Genomic DNA, 18,095 nt, shown 5'->3' on the forward strand with positions numbered 1-18,095 from the left:
TCTCCCACTTAAAAATATGAGAGAGGCCTGTAATTTTCATCATAGGTACATGAACTATGACAGACAAAATGAGAAAAAAAAATCCAGAAAATCACATTGTAGCGTAGAATCCCGTATTATCGTCATATTCAACAGCGTTTAAGAAATATATTACCTTCAACAGTGTTATCTTGTGATCAAGCCTTCAATGTTTTGTGATTATTGGTGTCGTAAAAATGTTAGCTAACGGTTTAGCAATTAGCAAGTTTGACATTTCATTTGAAAATATTACTGTTATCTGCTTTTGATAAGCGGTTTAGCAAAAAAATACGTCCCGTATTATCTGTATACGGCCCCCAGTTATTGGGCACCTTACTATTTTGTTCAATTACAAGATATATCCGTTTAATTTTGTTGAAAAAAGAGACACCAACCACGTACCCGAAGTGTTTACTAGATAGTTGACTAGTTGGCTAGTCTTCAGGTAAAAAAATAATGATTTGCCTGTCAACTTTTCATTGCGTAGCCCGGTGCGCCCTCTTGTGGACTCTCAAAAAATGGTTATTCACCAACATATTCAGTGTTGTAACCAAATGAAATATGAGTATTAATAATTTACATCAAATACACTTTAATTTCAGTTATGTGCATTAACATAAAACAATGAAAACACTGTTGGAGTTTGTGTTGCAGAGGTGCACTTGGAAAGTAAATGAAGAAATACACAAGATGGGTTCAATAAATATATATATTATATTTTAGACATTTATTTTTTTTAACAAATAAATAATTTCATATGAACACAAACAAAACAAACAATTAAATCTCGACCTCCATCCCTATATTGTCACAAAAATCACAATAAAAATCCAGCTCCACCGCTACCTCTGGATCCCACTGCACACACCTGCAGTGGAACCAGTGCTGGCAAAAGTCACAGCACACCCATGGCACCTCGGATCTACACTCCTGAGAGGAGCTTGCAGGCGGATCACGCTCCCCGCAGCGAGCACAGCAGGTGGTGTCTTCTTTTATAAAAAATTAAATAATAATACAAATTGATTAATATGGTTTTGTAAAATGTAGAAGTTCTTCAACAACAATAGTAATTGATACAACTGAGAGAGCGAGAAAAACAGATTATGAAGTACCTGAGAGTGGTGCCATGGGTGGTGTGACAGATGTGACCGGTGTAGCTTTTCTCTTCCTTTTCTGTGCTGCAGTTTGAGAAAAAGTGGTGTTAGAGAGCATGTTGCATGAAAACCCTTTTCAACTTTTTTACACCAATACCTCTGGAGGAAGCTGCAGAGGTTTTGGAGGAGGCGGAGATGACTTGAGGGCTGGTGCTATTTACTGTAGATATATAAAGATATATATATATTTTTTTTTACATTGCTGTTTTATAAAACAGATAACAAACAGTCATTTTTTCGTAATTTAACATGTGTTTACCTGTGGAGGTGGTGGTATTCAAATTGCAGGGGGCAGGGACATCAGACGAGGCTGCTATGGTGGTGTGACCAGGGGAGACGGAGGAGGCAGTTGGTCCAGAGGAGGCCGTGTTGGTGGTGACAGACATGGGGGGTGGTGTGCATCGTGGTGGTGGTGGACAAAACCGCCGACGATGGCTTGGAGGAGCTGGTGTTTGTAATGGTGGGGTTGAGGGGCCGACGATGGTGTGGCCGGGGTAGTAGGCATGTGGCCTTCTTCTGCAGCTGGGGACTCCGGCGGCTCCTACAGGTGTTGCACACTGGGAGGCACTGGCAGTGGTGATGCAGCTGTCAGGAGTGGTTCCAGCAGGGGGTCCAGCAGAGGCGATGGCGTCAATGGTCTCATCCATGGCAGCCCTCTCCTGTGCCCTCTGTGTTCTGAGGGCTGCCCGACGCTCTTTCTCCTCTGCCCCGGCCCTCTCCTTCTCACCCCTCTCCTGCCACTGGCGCGTGTATTCCTCCCCGGTGAGGCATGTGGCGACCACAGGGAGTCTTCTGTATCGGTCCAGCCGATACTTCAGGACAGTAAGGATGTGCCCCAGGTCCTTCGCTATCAGCCCCCCTCTATTAGGGGGTGCTCTTCTAGAGCTAGGGATAGGACTGGAGCAGCGGCTGGGACTGGGGCAGGGGCTGAGGGTCCTCCTGTGGTCGCTGGGGAGGAGGTGCTGATGGATGGCACATTGCTACTGGTTCCAGTAGAGGCGGTGTTGGGACCCGGTAGGGTCCGAGACGGCATTAAACGGGACCCATCAATGGCTGAAGGGTCAAAAGGGAAGAGGCCACACTTCTTAAACCCTTCCACCACATAGCGCATGTCCTTGCATCGCTGGTACGGGTAGCGGAATACTCTGGCAAATTCTGATTTGTTTACCATGTAGGAGTGGTCAAAATGGCTAAGGTCTCCAGCTACCTTGGAGAACTCAGCCTTTAAAGGGCCAAAGTATGCCACGTCCAGCGGCTGCAGGACATGGGTGCAGTGTGGTGGAAGACAAAGAAGTATAACCCCTTCCCTTAGTGCCACCGCGAGCACTTCCGGGTCCATGTGGCTATTGTGCCCATCAAAGAGGAGAAGGAGAGGGCGCTCTTTCACTGCATACTTAATGAAGTGCTGAAACCACTTCCTGAACAGGTCCCCGTCAATGTAGCCACTGCTTGACCGTCCATACAAGGCTTGGGGGGGGGCCTCCCAGTGTGTAGTGGCCACCGGGGAAACACTTGGGGTAGATGATAAACGGGGGGATGTCCTCCCCAGTTGCATTGAAGCAGGCCAGCACTGTGATGTGCTCCTTGGTCCCCGGAGCCTGCTGGTACACGTGTTTTGCGCCCCGGGGAGCCAGCACTTTGTGCCTGCTCTGGTCGCTACGAAACCCAGACTCATCGCAGTTATAGATTTGTCTGGGTTTCTCCCTCAACCCACTCTCCTCCAAGTGCTTCTCATAAGAAGTGAAGAAGGTGTCCATCGTCGGACGTGTGGCACACTCAGCTCTCCCCCTGTCCAGGGTGTCCGGCCTCCTCATGCTTAGGTTCTTGTGCCTCCTCCTGAACATTTCCCACCACCTCTTCCCCAGTGGTGGGATTGTTTCCCCTGGGTGCCGAAACCTACAATAGAATAGAATATATAATTGTCCATCCAGGATGAAAATGTTTGTTTTGGCATCACCATACACATCCACATTTACATCACACACATTGATAACAGTCAGTCCAGCATTCTACATACATAAACACATAGAACACCAAATACCTGCGGATTTTGTCTGCGTATTTCATCAGCCTCTGTCTGGTGAAGGGGAACCCATGGCTGGCGCAGTAGATACAGTACTGCACCAGAGACTTTTCATCCTCTGGTGCAAGCAATGTGGGTGGTCCACTGCGACAACCATGGGTCACCCGGCCGCTCAGCCTGTCCGCCAGGGTCTGCCGAGGTACACCATGCACCTTGGTAGATAAGAAAAGAAAACTGTTACTAGCAGATAAAATTCACATACACATGGTAATCTCCTAAAAACAAAAGATGCCTAACCTTGGCAGCCTGGTGGATAGCCATCCCTGCCCCGCAGTCCTCCATGGCATGGAACATGTCCACCTCACTCCATTGCTTCCTCTTGACTTTCTCCATGCTGCAGTGGTAAATACATGTAGCTAAATAACTTGGCATACTATACACATTTTAGAAAGATAACTCAATCTGAATATGTATAAACATTTACATTTCAAAGCTAAGGCATTGAAAGGTGATGAAAGTTTTCACAATAACTGAAAGTGTACCCACGTTTTTTGTTTGATGTTATCTGTAATGAAAATTAGTGTCCCAATTAGTGTAATATTGATGCATACATTGTACCATTTAACTAAATACTGCCTCTATGTAGCTGTTGTAAGATGAAATATAGCCAACAGTGATAGGTGTCGAAAAGTTCATGGTTCAAATTTCCAAATACATTTTTGCAGATTGTGCAAAACGCCTCCGTCAGAGGACTCCAATTTTGATACGGTAAAGCTTGACAACATGCAGCTGTTTTCGTGATATGTATTATCTAACACTTACAATTTCTTTCCTTTTTGCTTACTTAGCAGTTCTATCAACATTTAGCAACTAAGATAGCAACATTAGAAAATCCGTTAGCTATATTTCAGAGGTAAAAAGTTGGATATTAAATTAGGTGTGGTCTGTCGCGCAGTCGAATTTTACAATATGCAGCGTGTTCCACAAAATGTGTACATATAACTTTTTTGAAAACTCTCAAAACCTAACTTAACTTACATAAATTGCACTGAAAATCGGTGGTCAGCTAGCTAAAAGGGTGTCGTTAGTCACAAAACTTACCGTTATTTTTCAGCCCATTTAAATGTTGAGCTCGAGGTGATTCAGTTCTCCAACCGCTAGAAAGTGTCCGAGGTCAGGGGGTGTCTGATGTTTGGGGAAAATTAGCTACAACTCGGAAGGCATGGTTTTGCAGATAAATGAGTAAAAGTGAACTACACTCTTAAAAGAAAAGCTTCCTGTAGGATCCTTTAGGATAATATAAGGTAAAAAATATACCTTAAGATTAATTTCCAAGCCTATACTCTGCCATCAGCTCGTTGTTGAACCGTTGTAGACTTCAGGGGTTCTTTGAAGAAGCCTTTTCAAAAGAGGGGTTCGGTTTGGAACCAGCAGCGCCCTCGGGAGTAAAGGGCGCTCGAGCGCAGAATTCAAATTGAGACCGTTGGTCAAAAGACAACTGGAAGCGGGAAGCGCGCGGATGGTTGGAGAGACGCGACCAATAAGAGATGACTTGCAACGGATTGACGTGAAAGGTGAGTGATACCTTAGCTATTCGCTAGCTAAGATAATAATTAATCAAACTACTATCAAATAACTTAAAAACAATACATCATGTAATGTACTGTCGTATATGATGAATGGTGGCAATTATCGCTGTCAACAAAGAGTTCGCCATACTGCATCGTGTTAGAGGCTTTTATTAAAATCACGAATCTACAGCATAGATACAGACTCGCGATGTCCGGAGAACGGCTCCCAGATTGATATGGCCGTTCTGCCGTCTCATCGTTTACCCCCTATTTATAAACAATGCAAAGGGGCTACTCCCTTCTTCTGGCCAATCACCAGTCTCCCCTCGGGCGTCACCCTCCAAGCGGCACATTTCAAATAACATCATAAAACATCCCCCCTTTGGCCTGAACAACCAACATTCCATTTCGTCATGAAAAACATTTAACAAAGGCATAATCTTCAGATACGATATTCCCCCCTTTCGAGACGAAATAAACGTCTCGAAAACAAACAGAATAAGATTATGACTATTAACCATTTATCTCATTGAATATTCTTAACCTTAAACCCAAAAACATTCTCCTCTAGAGTGTAAATACCTTTCTATGAAATACCTGTTTATGAAGTGTGAATACATTACTATGACCCATGAAGAAATCTCTATGGAGTGTAAATACATTACTATGACATATGAACAACTGTTTATGAAGTATGAACACATTACTATGAATTATGAATAAATCTCTATGGAGTGTGAGAGCGAAAAACTGTCCAGCAGCCATCCATCCATATCAATCAAGACAGTAAAATTCTCTCACGGTCCCTCTGCCCCAGGCAACCACCGTCGGTACTCCAGATAACCTCATTAACCATGTAAATGCATTTGAAACTATGATGTAATTAAATACACATGTAAACAAAATCCTATCCATAAATATCCATTGTACAACTGGTCAACCCATCGAATCGTACAATGAATCTCTCCCTTCCTAGACCTTCTGTCCCTAACCCCATCGAAATAAACAAAAGCATCTGAGATCCTCATCTGCATTCAATAACATCAAACATCATTCTACTAAAATCAATACCTAAGAATATGACACAATTATGTATTACACATGTCTATATTTCATTGCAGACACTGGAATGTAGTCCACTACACTTCCTCTCCCTGTAGTGTCCTCTTCCAATGGACTTGTTGATGATGGAATCAGCCACACCCTCCTTGTTTCATCTCCTCCAGTCATATTGTCCCTTCATATTGTCTTTGTTTGAGTATTCCAATCTCCACATGTTCTCCCAAATGCCTCTGGAAGAAAAAGAAAAAGACCAAACAGTATCTTTCCCAAAAAAACACTTTCAAATTAAACATCACTATCCACTAACACTATAAAACTGATATATAAATGATGCATGAATCACATAAACCCATTCCCCCCTTGATTCATAAATCATACTAAAATCATACTAAAAAAAAAAAATGTTTTCCTTGAAACAATAAAAATAAAATGATCAAATAATCAAAAAGGATATTTATCCATTCAGTAGTCCATCTAGACCCCCTCGTCCGTCTTCGTCCAGATCCGGAACAGTCAACACCGGCATCTGAGTGTTGTCTCCAGGCACCACTTCTCCAACCTATCTCAATCTCATAACTTTCTCAAAAGTCAGTACAAACATCACACAGTGTTATCAAAGCTTAAACTAGAATTTGACCCATCACTGCCCCTACTGGCCTAATTGATCTTGCAACTAAATCCTTTCAAATGCATCCCTTATAATGCATCTATAACCCCAGTGATATTATCTGAACTATCTGGACTCACAGGATAACTAATATTTATCAATATTATCTTCCCAAATGTTACACCATACCATGAATGAAGTCCCCCCTTCTCCCTTAAACTTATTCTTCAATGATAGGCTTGAAGACTATGACATGTCGCCATGTGTCTGCTAAATGACTAAAATGTAAATGTAATGTCACCCTTTTAACCCTAGAGTTAGCTGTGTCCAATGCTATCCCTCTTATAATGGTAAAACCTCCTATGGAAGCTTCAACGTTGACCTGTAACAACATCCTATCCCCCATAGGGTAAGAATATACTCTATCATCACAAACCCACCAAATATCTCTAAAATTCCCATAGTCACATTGTCAGTCAAAAGCTAATCTTTTAACCATCAAAGTCCTGCTCTTCTTACTACCTGATATATAAAAAGTAACCTATTATTTGTCATTACTACCCTTAAGGTCATGCTTATCCAAATTTATCACACTGATCTTCCCATAAACATACCCCTTACCTCATATGTTTTATTAGAGCAAAAACAACTTTTATCCCTCAATATTTCACCTGAATACTTCAGAGTTTGCAATTACCTGATTTTACTTTCCCTCTAACCAATGCCCATAGGGTAATCCCTTCACCCAAGAACACTTAAACCCTACTGTTTTGACAACTACATTATTTTATCTGTCAATGACTGTTGCCAATTCCACAGTCATGACAAAGCTCAAGACTGACCCACACCTGACAGAGGCTGCGCAACCGTCTAACAGGTCCGGGATGGAATTCTCAACAGACATGGACCCTCAAGATTCCTCACTGATTCTTACCGAATGAGTTAATCTATCTCTAATTTCCACAACAGAGGAACGAGCAGCACTGATCAGATGCCCCCCCCCTCTGTCATCAAAATCAAAAGACCTCATCCTGCAGCTTCCATGATGAATCTCTCTTCTCCATTTCAGATTAATCTATATTGTTTCTATTAATATCTGCTCTCCTTTTTTAACCCTATTCGTAATAACCTAAACCCCTGAGTCTCTCTTGCTGCCTCCTTTAATTTCAGAAAAGTTGTTGTCATCCTTCCTACATTTGCTATTAACATCGTATCATTAATCCCTTCCAAAGTTACCATTAACGTTGTTGATTTAGTTGATGAATTAAAACCCTTAATTCCCTCTAGTGGGAAACTACCAACATCCTATTCGATTATTCCCTGTTGGAGTGACTACTGTAATAAACTTATCCTTAACTCCCTCTGTGACTGTGGAAAGTTTTACAGACTTCAAATCTTCCATTATAAGCATCACCTAACAAATTACATAGCCCTTTAACCAATCATTCTTAACCGGAACAAATTTCTATGCTTTCACTAGATAAATACACATATTCTCCCTGATCTTTATCTGTAACCTTACGCAAAATAATCCCTTATTTGAGTAGGTGCAACAGCTCCTACTTCTGATCCTGCTAACAATACTTATCCTCCCTAATTATCTCTCTCTCTCTCTCTCTGTGAAAGAAACGTCATCATCCTAAATGGCATATTATAATTATTATTCTCCTACCCCTCATAACAGTATTTTCCCCCTATAATTGATGCTGGACCCTTAATCAAATGCGCTATATTTATGGCTTTAATAACTATCAATGTTGAAAGAGTTAAATTACTTCTACCTGTTATTTTAATAGACTCACGTGTTGATGTCATTATTGTTACTACCTCATCCCTAGTTTTCCCCTAAGCTCTGAACTCTTTCCTTGTACTTCCATCCATCACCCCTAGTGTCACTTTTTCCCCCTTTCAGTTCTACCTCTAAACTTTAAACTTTTGATTACACAAAATACACCTATAATGACATTGATCTCCCTGCTGAAACTGTAAATATAGATACTCAATCACCCTCAAATCATTCAGCAACACATACTTTCTCAATGCATCTGCTCCTAACCGATTTAAACTCCTACCATATCTTCCCACTAAACTTTAAAATGTCCTTCCTCACTGTTCTCTCTCTGTCTTACTACTAACTTTGAAACTTAGCTTACTGTCTCAGAGTCCCTTCAACCTAGCCTACCCCTAACTTATTTTAATCTAATCTTTTCTCTCATAACATTTAAAACCTTTTCCCCTGATCTATTGACAAAATCTCTTACCACCAAATTTTTGGAATATGTGATTGTGAAAGTTCCCCACCTGCTTCTGACTCATTACACACAGACTTGGCAAAACCGACTAAACACCTTTTAGCCTAACCTCAAATCTCTTAGTGTAAGAATGTAACCCAAAATAACAGTCACCCGTATTAAGTTTTTTCCCAGACAGATTGTCTAACAGGCAATCTAATACATTATCATCCTTCCTATGATATTTATCTTTTAAGCAAATGATTCCCCAAAAACCCTACTTTTTTAAAATATGCTACCAGACAGTCAGTCGTCTAGTGTACATCTTTATTGTACGCTTCAATTCTCTTCCCAACACTACAATAACAGTATCTTCTAATATTAGTACTTTAAGAGTAAGTACTACCTCAAATCCCTATCCTAATTAGTTATCAATTAGTGAGATGTTTAACCTCTTTAGGCTGAACACAGATAAGTTTTCCCCTATTCACTATCACTTCTAATGGCCGGTGGTTTCAACTGTTAGCTATTTTCTCTTCTTCTCTAATCGAGGCTCTCAGCAATGCACCCCTTCCGGATATTCTCGGCACTCTAGAATATTTAGTGTTCACCTGAAGCACAGGTGATCTTCACTTGCTCGTTGATCTTCCTCTGTTTCTTCTTCTCCAATTCTGTGTCTGTCCAGAAACTGACAGTCGATATGGAACATCTGGTCCCCCCTTGGCGGGTACAATTGCCTTTGATATTGTTCAGTTAAAGCTGTAACAGTGATTGTTGATTTGATTCACTCTGATTCTTCATAACCAACACTTATTTTCTTCTTCTCCACCACCAGTTATACGTTGTATTTGATAGAGTTTTCTTCGTCCGGTTCTTCTCGTTGTGGACCTATCAGTATTCTTCAAAAGGTTATCTTCTAAGTTCTGTCCTTGAAATATCGTCTTCCATCATCTTCTTACTTTTCTTCAGCATCTTTGCCTCAATGTATTCTTCTTCTCCTCCAATTCTTGGGATTCTTTCCTCAGCAGTTTCTCCTCTTCTGTATCTTCAGCGGTGTTACTTCTTCTAAACTATTCGCTTTATCCAGGCATGATAAGCATCGGTCTATACCTCCATTTCTTCTTTGCTAGTCATTGTAGGATAAAATCCTCTTGAACATAAAGCACCTTTAATCTCCAAATCTTCATCGCTTTCTTCATCTTTGCTCTTGTATCCTTCTTCTCTCCTCTCTTGCCACTTCCTTCTGATCACAGAGTCACCTCCACCCATGACCTCTCCTCATCATCATCCTCTTCTCCTTAAGTTCCCAGACATCTCGGTTTTCTTCCGTCTTCATCTTCATCGTTGTTTCTGCTCGTATTCGTCTTCATCTCTGATGCCATAATCACCCTGCTAGATAATGTCTTTCTGCTGAATCCATATGTGAGAAAGGTGTACTAACTTCTGCCATTAGTCTCTCCTAACACTACTCTAACCCTACTTTGATTACTTTGATTAAAAAAGGACTATTTCAATCAATTTTCCCCTATATCAAGCCCTTTATATTCCTTTATTGTGAACTATCCTATTTTAGACTATTTAAGTTATATAGGCTTCCCCCTGTAATTCTTAATATAACCTAACAACTCCAAATAAATCCAAATAAGTCAATTAAAAATCATGAATAATTAAAACCAATTTTTATTCCTATATCCTATGTCACCACCTTATCCATTAGTGTTGAGTATATTACCACAACCCATCAACTGCCAGTAAATGCAAGTTAGTCATCTTCAGACTAAAATACCCCTAAACAAAGCCTTTAACCCCTTGCTCTATAACCCCTAATTATCATAAATTTAAAGAATAATGTCAGTACCTGATTTCCAATCGAACTGCAATCCAGCCCAGTGATGCACATAGCCTCCAAAATGTAACTTTTATTGAAATAAAATTTGCCAAGCCCATGTAAACTCGTCATAACATCACATATTCTGTTAGGGAAAGATTTTGTAACCATAATCAGTACCAAAACCTTTTTGACTTGATCCTCTGCCACGTGACGTGATCACTTCCTGTATCTCCTCGCTCCCCCTCTCTCTCCTGTCTCTCATGACAAGGGATAAAGACACAAGAACAGCTTTTAGTAGTTCATACCATCACTGAGTATTTCCAACCACTCCATATTCATTCGTTCTACATTATTCACTCTAAGACTAAACTCAGAATCAAATAGATCGCTCAAAAACCTTTTTTATTTTAATCCGTTATTTAATTATTTAATTCAATCTATTATAATCCATTATCCTATATTTAATGTATAAATTCAATAGGTCCCAAGACAAGTTTCATCTTAAACTCTCCCTGTGCCTATTTGTTCCGTCGTCTGTGTTCCTCTGTCTCCCCCTGCAGTTTAACCAATGTGTTGTTTTGCAGAATCCCACGCATGCGCAAATATCATTTTAAAATTAAACGCATCCCCATACATTTACTAACGCCACCATTTTGTTTCGTCGACCGCATGTCGTAGATTTAGTGCCGTAAACCAAAACGTGTCCTAATCTCGTGTCATAAACTCCCCCTTTCTGTAGTGTAGTGTCGCAAAATTAAACGCATGCGCACAACCATTCAAAAACCCCTTTTCACCGTGGAAGAAAGATTCTCTCTTCTCTCTCTCCCCAAACAGAAAGAATAACAGCCAGCTGTAACTCCCCATTTCCCCCTTATAATCAAACAACATTTACCAGCGCTCACAAAACATATAACCTGACTTACAAACACATAAACAAGTTTAAGAGACTTTCACCCGTCGCAACGGAATCTCTAAGGATATCCGTTAGCATGTAGCACGCAACACAATTAGCCTGTAGCATTAGCCTTTAGCTTAGCCTAAGGTACACCGTGGCACAAAACACAATTAGCACTAGCATCCACCTCAGCCACCATGATGTAGCATGATTCGCACTTTAGCCTTACAAAAATTAGCCTGAGCAACGATGTACCACGTGGCCTGAAACAATCCAGCCTTAGCTTCAGCCTCTAGCCAACTGCGGCCTACTAGCTATACAAATGAACACCCTGCACCGTGGCCAAATCATCATCATCACAATTATCTCCCCGTCTAACTTTATGCTGCCTTGAAAGATGAATCTCATATCAAGCGGTTATCCCCAAACCAATTTCCCGTCGGCCAGAGGAGGAGTATAACATAAATACACCAATTCACTTCATAATTCCCGCTTAAGAAATCAACCTGACCCAATACTAACTAAGCCCAGGATTTGTAGCCCACTCAATAATAATAATAATAATTATTACGAGTCGCCTCGTTTCGAGGTCTTTTCCGTATTCCCGGTGCCCTAATTATGCAGACGTCTTCCAACCTTTATTCTCTACTAACCCATTGTCACCCGTTACCAATGAATTATACACGTTCAATACTTAAATCCTACCGTTTCATGCTCTAAAAACTCCCAATTATCTGCCGTTTCCCCTGGGATAAATTTTAGCCGACTCTAGTTGACCAGCAACAACGCCACCGAGGCCGGGTCATAATGGAACATCCCCTCAATGTACACAAGTCATATCCAATCTAACAAACTCCGAAGCGGTAAGAACTCACCCTTTTTTTCCATGCCTCAGAGAGAGTTAGGCCGGCGGTTGACTGAAACAAGGAAGAGACGCAAAACCCGCCCCACGTTGGGCGCCATTATGTCGTATATGATGAATGGTGGCAATTATCGCTGTCAACAAAGAGTTCGCCATACTGCATCGTGTTAGAGGCTTTTATTAAAATCACGAATCTACAGCATAGATACAGACTCGCGATGTCCGGAGAACGGCTCCCAGATTGATATGGCCGTTCTGCCGTCTCATCGTTTACCCCCTATTTATAAACAATGCAAAGGGAGGGGCTACTCCCTTCTTCTGGCCAATCACCAGTCTCCCCTCGGGCGTCACCCTCCAAGCGGCACATTTCAAATAACATCATAAAACATCCCCCCTTTGGCCTGAACAACCAACATTCCATTTCGTCATGAAAAACATTTAACAAAGGCATAATCTTCAGATACGATAGTACTCTTGGTTATTCATCAGCAAGCCAAGCTACATAGCATGTAATGTTAGCTGGTAATTGTTGTATAAATGTTGGTACGTTTTAGCTAACGTTAGCTACAGTAGCTAGCTAGTTAAAGTTACTGTAACGTTAGCTAACTTTAGCTAGCTAGACTCAATATTGAGAAATTGTAGTCATTTAAACCCATGATATACTTTCTCACCATCTCCTTCCATCCTCCTCCCGTTAGTACCTGGCTTATCCTGCCCCTGTCCAGTTAAGTGGTGGAGAGTTTGGGAGCTGTGAGCTCGGATAGAGAAATGTATCAACCACCACGAACAGGTAAAACAGAAACACACACACACACAGATGACCCAATGTAGATTATGTTCGACTTGACAAAAAGAAGAATACATAAAGCAGATCAGATTAGTTAGATGCATTTGATATTGAATATTCATGTTGTTTATGTTGTGTTTGTGTCTAATTGATGTCTTTCAGGTTGGTGTATTGGGGCGGATTGTTCTGTCCTCTGTATTTCAGACCAAAGCAAGACAATGTTTAAAGCTCGCTATGGATCTACTAACAGGTTAGCCTCTATAAAGTATTTGGATGTATTTGAAGTGTGATTATAGTGTGTTCTGTGTTACTCCTTTGTCAATCCAATACTAACTGAATAGTGAATGAATGTATTTACAGTGAGTCAATCAATCAATCAATACAGTGTTTGAACAAAATTCAACTCCAGTTGAAGAACTGGGACAAGCTATACATCTCATTGTGGGGTAGGCCACATGTTATGAAGATGGTTAAAGCTCCTAAACTGAATTACATCATCAGCATGTTTCCACTGTCCATACCTGCCTACACCTTTAACACCATAGACAAAATGATTCATTTGGACTATTAAAAGGGCCAGGATGAACCAAGCTAGATTACAGGTAAAGATTTAGAAGGGAGGATTAAAGCTCCTTAACATGTAATTATAGCAAGAAGCCTTTATAACTGCCCAGATAGGCTCTCTTTATTGAGCACTCTAATAGGCCAATTTGGGTTGACATGGAAGAATAACTTAATGCCCCATTTGGAGCATCATATTATCTGAGTCAACACTTAAATGTGGGACTGCAGAATCCCTTATTATAAGAGACAGACATCCTCACCTTTCCTGACCACCTCTGCTTCTTTATGGAACAACCATAAATACAAATGAGGAGGAAAGGTGGTTGTCTGGAAAGTGTGGGATAGGTTTTGTTTTAGCCTCATAACTAATACATTTCACTTTTGCGCTATGTGTCAACTTTTATTTGAGTGTGGCTGTGGAAGACTGGTCCCTTGATGATGTCTGCAAGTGGCTGAGTACCAATGATCTCCATGATTTCATCCCATCATTCCAATGTTCACAATCTTTCTGAAGAATGCCAACTCTATTAAATTGTCCACTTTGCAACGAGCAAACTTTCTCTGTGTCCAGACGACTCACACACATCGGCCTCTATCACGAGCATGAACCACATTTTCTAATTACCTGTGGACATAATGGGTGTGGGAAAACAAATAGATGTTTCAAAACCTATCAGTCACAAATCTACCAAAACCACAGAGCTTTCAAGCTCCAATTTAGATGAGAATTACCCTCATGATGAATTTGAGATTAGGACTGATCCCATTGAAGATGACATGAGCGATGTAGAGAGTCTGCCAGAGGCTGAATATGTTCAAGCCACAGAGATCAACACTGAGCAGCTAATTGAAGGTCTCAAAATCAATATCTGTCTTTTTATTTTGAAAATCAGGAAAGAACACTGCATCCCAATTACGGTACAGAATAGCATTGTTGAGGACCTCAGAACCATTTTGGATGCATTTATGACACACTACAGTGATCCCCTCAGGTTTCCTCTTACAAATAAGCAAATACATGTGGATGAAGATGGGACTTGCTTAACAACTCTGCAGTATTTGAAGAATGCATTAGATGCATAAGCTCTGAGTGGATGCTGGAGCATTACTGTTGGAAAGAATTGGGCATGGTCCGGCCAATTGAAGTACCACTGAGCAACAAAGGAGGTTATAAAACAAGGTGATTTCAATACAGCTACATGGTCCCCAGGGTATATGAATATAAAGAGACATGAGACAAAACAATGGACCTGTAGAATGGAATAAGTTATAAGACCTCTATGATTCATTTCATTTGTCAGTTCTTCCAGCTAATGTGAGATGTTTAGATGACATAACATTTGAGGACACATACTGTAATTTAGCTAGCCATCTTTTCCCCTCCCTTTCTGGCTGTCCTCCCCCTTCCCTTCTAAGTTCAAGTCTGTTTATTTGTCATATACATGGAGTTAACAGTGCAATGAAATGCTGACTAGCAGGTTAACCTCTTGACAACAACAATAGAACAAGTCAGTAGCTAAGTTAATATAAAGAGTAATACAATAGTAATAAATTTAAATAACCATATGGTTTATATAGTACCTTTAAGTTAAGACCTCACAGATCTGTTCATGGCAAAGCAGTTCAATTAATGATACTAATTGATTCTTAAAGAATATAACTTATAAATCATGAGCCTCATCTTGAGGAGTCACCTGTGACAGTATTCATAAAGAGTAGGAGTACTGATCTGGGATCAGTTTTTCCTTTTAGATCATAATGAAACAGATTAGATGGACAGGGGGGACCTGATCCTAGATCAGCACTCCTCCTCTGGGAAACTGCATGTATGAAACCGAACACATAGTCGTAGTCTAGTTACAGCAGGTGTTTACTGCCATCTAGTGGAAGATACCAATAAAACACTTAATTATCAGGATGGGGAGACGGCTGAGCTGAAACAGAACGTGGAATAGACTTCATTTCTCAGAACAAGACTGACGAGTTTTAGAAGAAAGTTCTTTGTTTCTGGCCATTTTGAGGCTGTAATCGAACCCACAATTGCTGATGATCCAGATACTCAACTAGTCTCAAGGAGGCCAGTTTTATTGCTTCTTTAATCAGCACAACAGTTTTCAGCTGTGCTAACATAATTGCAAATGGGTTTTCTAATGATCAATTATTCTTTTAAAATGATCAACTTGGATTAGCAAACACAACGTGCCATTGGAACACAGGACTGATGGTTGCTGATAATGGGCCTCTGCACGCCTATGTAGATATTCCATTAAAAATCAGCAGTTTCCAGCTACAATAGCCATTTACAACATGAACAATGTCTACACTGTATTTCTGATCAATTTGATGTTATTTTAATGGACAAAAAATTTGCTTTTCTTTCGAAAACAAGGACATTTCAAAGTGACCCCAAACTTTTGAACGGTAGTGTATATCAGAACAAATAGCAGCAGGAATGGTTATACAGCTAGAAACACAATACTGTTAAAATATATATCAGAACAAATAGCAGCAGGAATGGTTATACAGCTAGAGACACAATACTGTTAAAATATATATCAGTATATTATGGAAACTAGTTATACAGCCAGTAATAACAGTTTGGGGGAACAAGGTATGAGGATACCTCTTTCCAAAACATGTCCCCTGGTCACTCCCAGTACATATGATTAAAGGAGTCCAAGGCACCTTGATTACATAGATCACACAGAGGAGCGGTTGTGATTTCTATTAAATGATGTTTTCTAGGTGGAAGGTTTACCCTGTGTATGAGATTAAAATGTATCAGCTGATGATTAGGATTGTTAGATGAACCCACTAAGTTCCTGATGAACTCAACTGGTGAGCCTCTTTAGCAGCTAGTTCCATGGACACACTGATTTCAATGTCCTTTGCCAAGGTCAGATGACTTTCAGTCAACAGTCTCTTTTGTGTAGCTTCACTCCGTAGTCCACATACTAGTCTGTCTCTAATGATGTCATTTAGAACAGCATTAAACTCAGTGTTCTGATAGTTTCTTTAATGCAGCAGCAAACATTGTTACTGATTCTCCCTCTTCCTGATGTCTCCTGTGGAACCTGAACCTTTCAGCATTAACTAGTGGTTCTGGTGAAAAATGTCCTTTAAGTATCTCCACAATATCCCCATACGTCTTATTACCTGTTCTGACTGGCTGTAGCAGGCTGCCTAGTAAATTAAATGTCTTTGGCCCCATTACACTAAAACATGTCGGCACAATGTTGTCCTCATCCATGTCATTTACAAGAACAAAATATTCAAACTGTTCTGTATATGAGCTCCAGTGCTCAATACTTTTATCAAACTGTCCAATGTTTCCAACAATTCCAATAATTGTTCATTTCTCAATAAGCTTCTGATTGTCACTCACTTCAATATTGTCCTCAACCAAAGCAATATTTTCCTCAGTCACGTGATCTTCATTCACTTCACTCACTGACGTTTCCTCCTAAGTTCGCTCATTTAGCAGTTTTAATTAAAAGGTTTGTCTTCACAGTTGAATAAATGTCCTTTCCTTTAATCACTGTATATTCCTATTTTTTAATCACGTTGTTTTCCCGCTCCGATGTCCGTCTCGAGTCCTTTTCTGCCGTCCATGACGATGTTAACTCCAGTGGTGGAAAAAGTACCCAATTGTCATACTTGAGTAAAAGTAAAGATACCTTCACAGAAAATGACTCAACTAAAAGTGAAAGTCACCCAGTAAAATACTACTTGAGTAAAAGTCTAAAAGTATTTGGTTTTAAATGTACTTAAGTATCAAAAGTAAATGTAATTGCTAAAATATACTAAAGTATCAAACGTTAAAGTACTAGTATAAATAATTTCAAATTCCTTACATAAAGCAAACCAGACAATTTTCTTGTTTTTAAAATGTACGTTCAGCCAGAGGCAAACTCCAACACTCAGACAATTTACAAACAAAGCATTTGTGTTTAGTGAGTCTGCCAGATCAGAGGCAGTAGGGATGTTCTCTTGATAAGTGTGTGAATTGGACCATTTTCTGTCCTGCTAAGCATTCAAAATGTAACGAGTACTTTTGACTTTTGGGTGTCAGGGAAAATGTATGGAATAAAAAGTACATTATTTTCTTTAGGAATGTAGTGAAGTAAAAGTAAAAATAGTCCAAAATATAAATAGTAAAGTCAAGTACAGATACCAAAAAAAATTACTTAAGTAGTACTTTAAAGTATTTTTACTTAAGTACTTTACACCACTGGTTAACGCTCTTTCTTAGCTAGCTCGACTATGCACTTGCCTCTGCTAGCAATACACTGTGCTAACATTAGCCTATTCTGTACCACAGAAAATATCAGATTTAAACAGTTGTAAAAACCCACTTCTTCCAGACAGAATAGTTCCTGTAGATTCAGACTTACTCATCGCCAATCTTTTGTTATGTCTCGTGGGTTTCATAACCACGTCTGTATAACAATTCAATAATGATGAGACGGGAGACAGGAATCAGTTCAACC

At 40.1% G+C, this 18,095-nt stretch overlaps 1 protein-coding gene and 1 long non-coding RNA gene across 2 annotated transcripts; both read right to left on the reverse strand.

Moving 5' to 3' along the window:
* Positions 1-768: 768 nt before the first annotated feature.
* LOC311126704 (lysine-specific demethylase 5B-B-like) lies at positions 769-1,660 on the reverse strand. The gene is made up of 4 exons (XM_084200697.1): positions 1,432-1,660; positions 1,270-1,332; positions 1,131-1,196; positions 769-1,007 (listed from the first exon to the last, which is right to left on the reverse strand). The coding sequence occupies exons 1-4, from the start codon at positions 1,556-1,558 to the stop codon at positions 799-801; spliced, it is 465 nt and encodes a 154-aa protein (XP_084056823.1). The 5' UTR covers positions 1,559-1,660; the 3' UTR covers positions 769-798.
* A 1,211-nt stretch (positions 1,661-2,871) lies between these two features.
* On the reverse strand, positions 2,872-4,398 carry LOC311126705. Its single transcript, XR_014613063.1, has 4 exons — positions 4,297-4,398; positions 3,742-3,760; positions 3,214-3,589; positions 2,872-3,068 (listed from the first exon to the last, which is right to left on the reverse strand). It is a non-coding gene; the product is annotated as an uncharacterized lncRNA (long non-coding RNA).
* Between the last annotated feature and the right edge of the window lie 13,697 nt (positions 4,399-18,095).

This window comes from Coregonus lavaretus (genome assembly GCF_964263955.1).
Source record: "Coregonus lavaretus genome assembly, contig: HAP1_SCAFFOLD_1068, whole genome shotgun sequence".
Classification (NCBI taxonomy): domain Eukaryota; kingdom Metazoa; phylum Chordata; class Actinopteri; order Salmoniformes; family Salmonidae; genus Coregonus; species Coregonus lavaretus.

Excerpts from the sequence above, each read along its gene's own strand:
- LOC311126704 (XM_084200697.1), bottom strand. The coding sequence starts at position 1,558 with ATGTCTGTCACCACCAACACGGCCTCCTCTGGACCAACTGCCTCCTCC. Across the intron at positions 1,333-1,431 it reads GAATACCACCACCTCCACAG|TAAATAGCACCAGCCCTCAA; the intron begins GTAAACACATGT and ends ATATATCTACAG. Across the intron at positions 1,008-1,130 it reads ACCCATGGCACCACTCTCAG|AAGACACCACCTGCTGTGCT; the intron begins GTACTTCATAAT and ends TTTTTATAAAAG.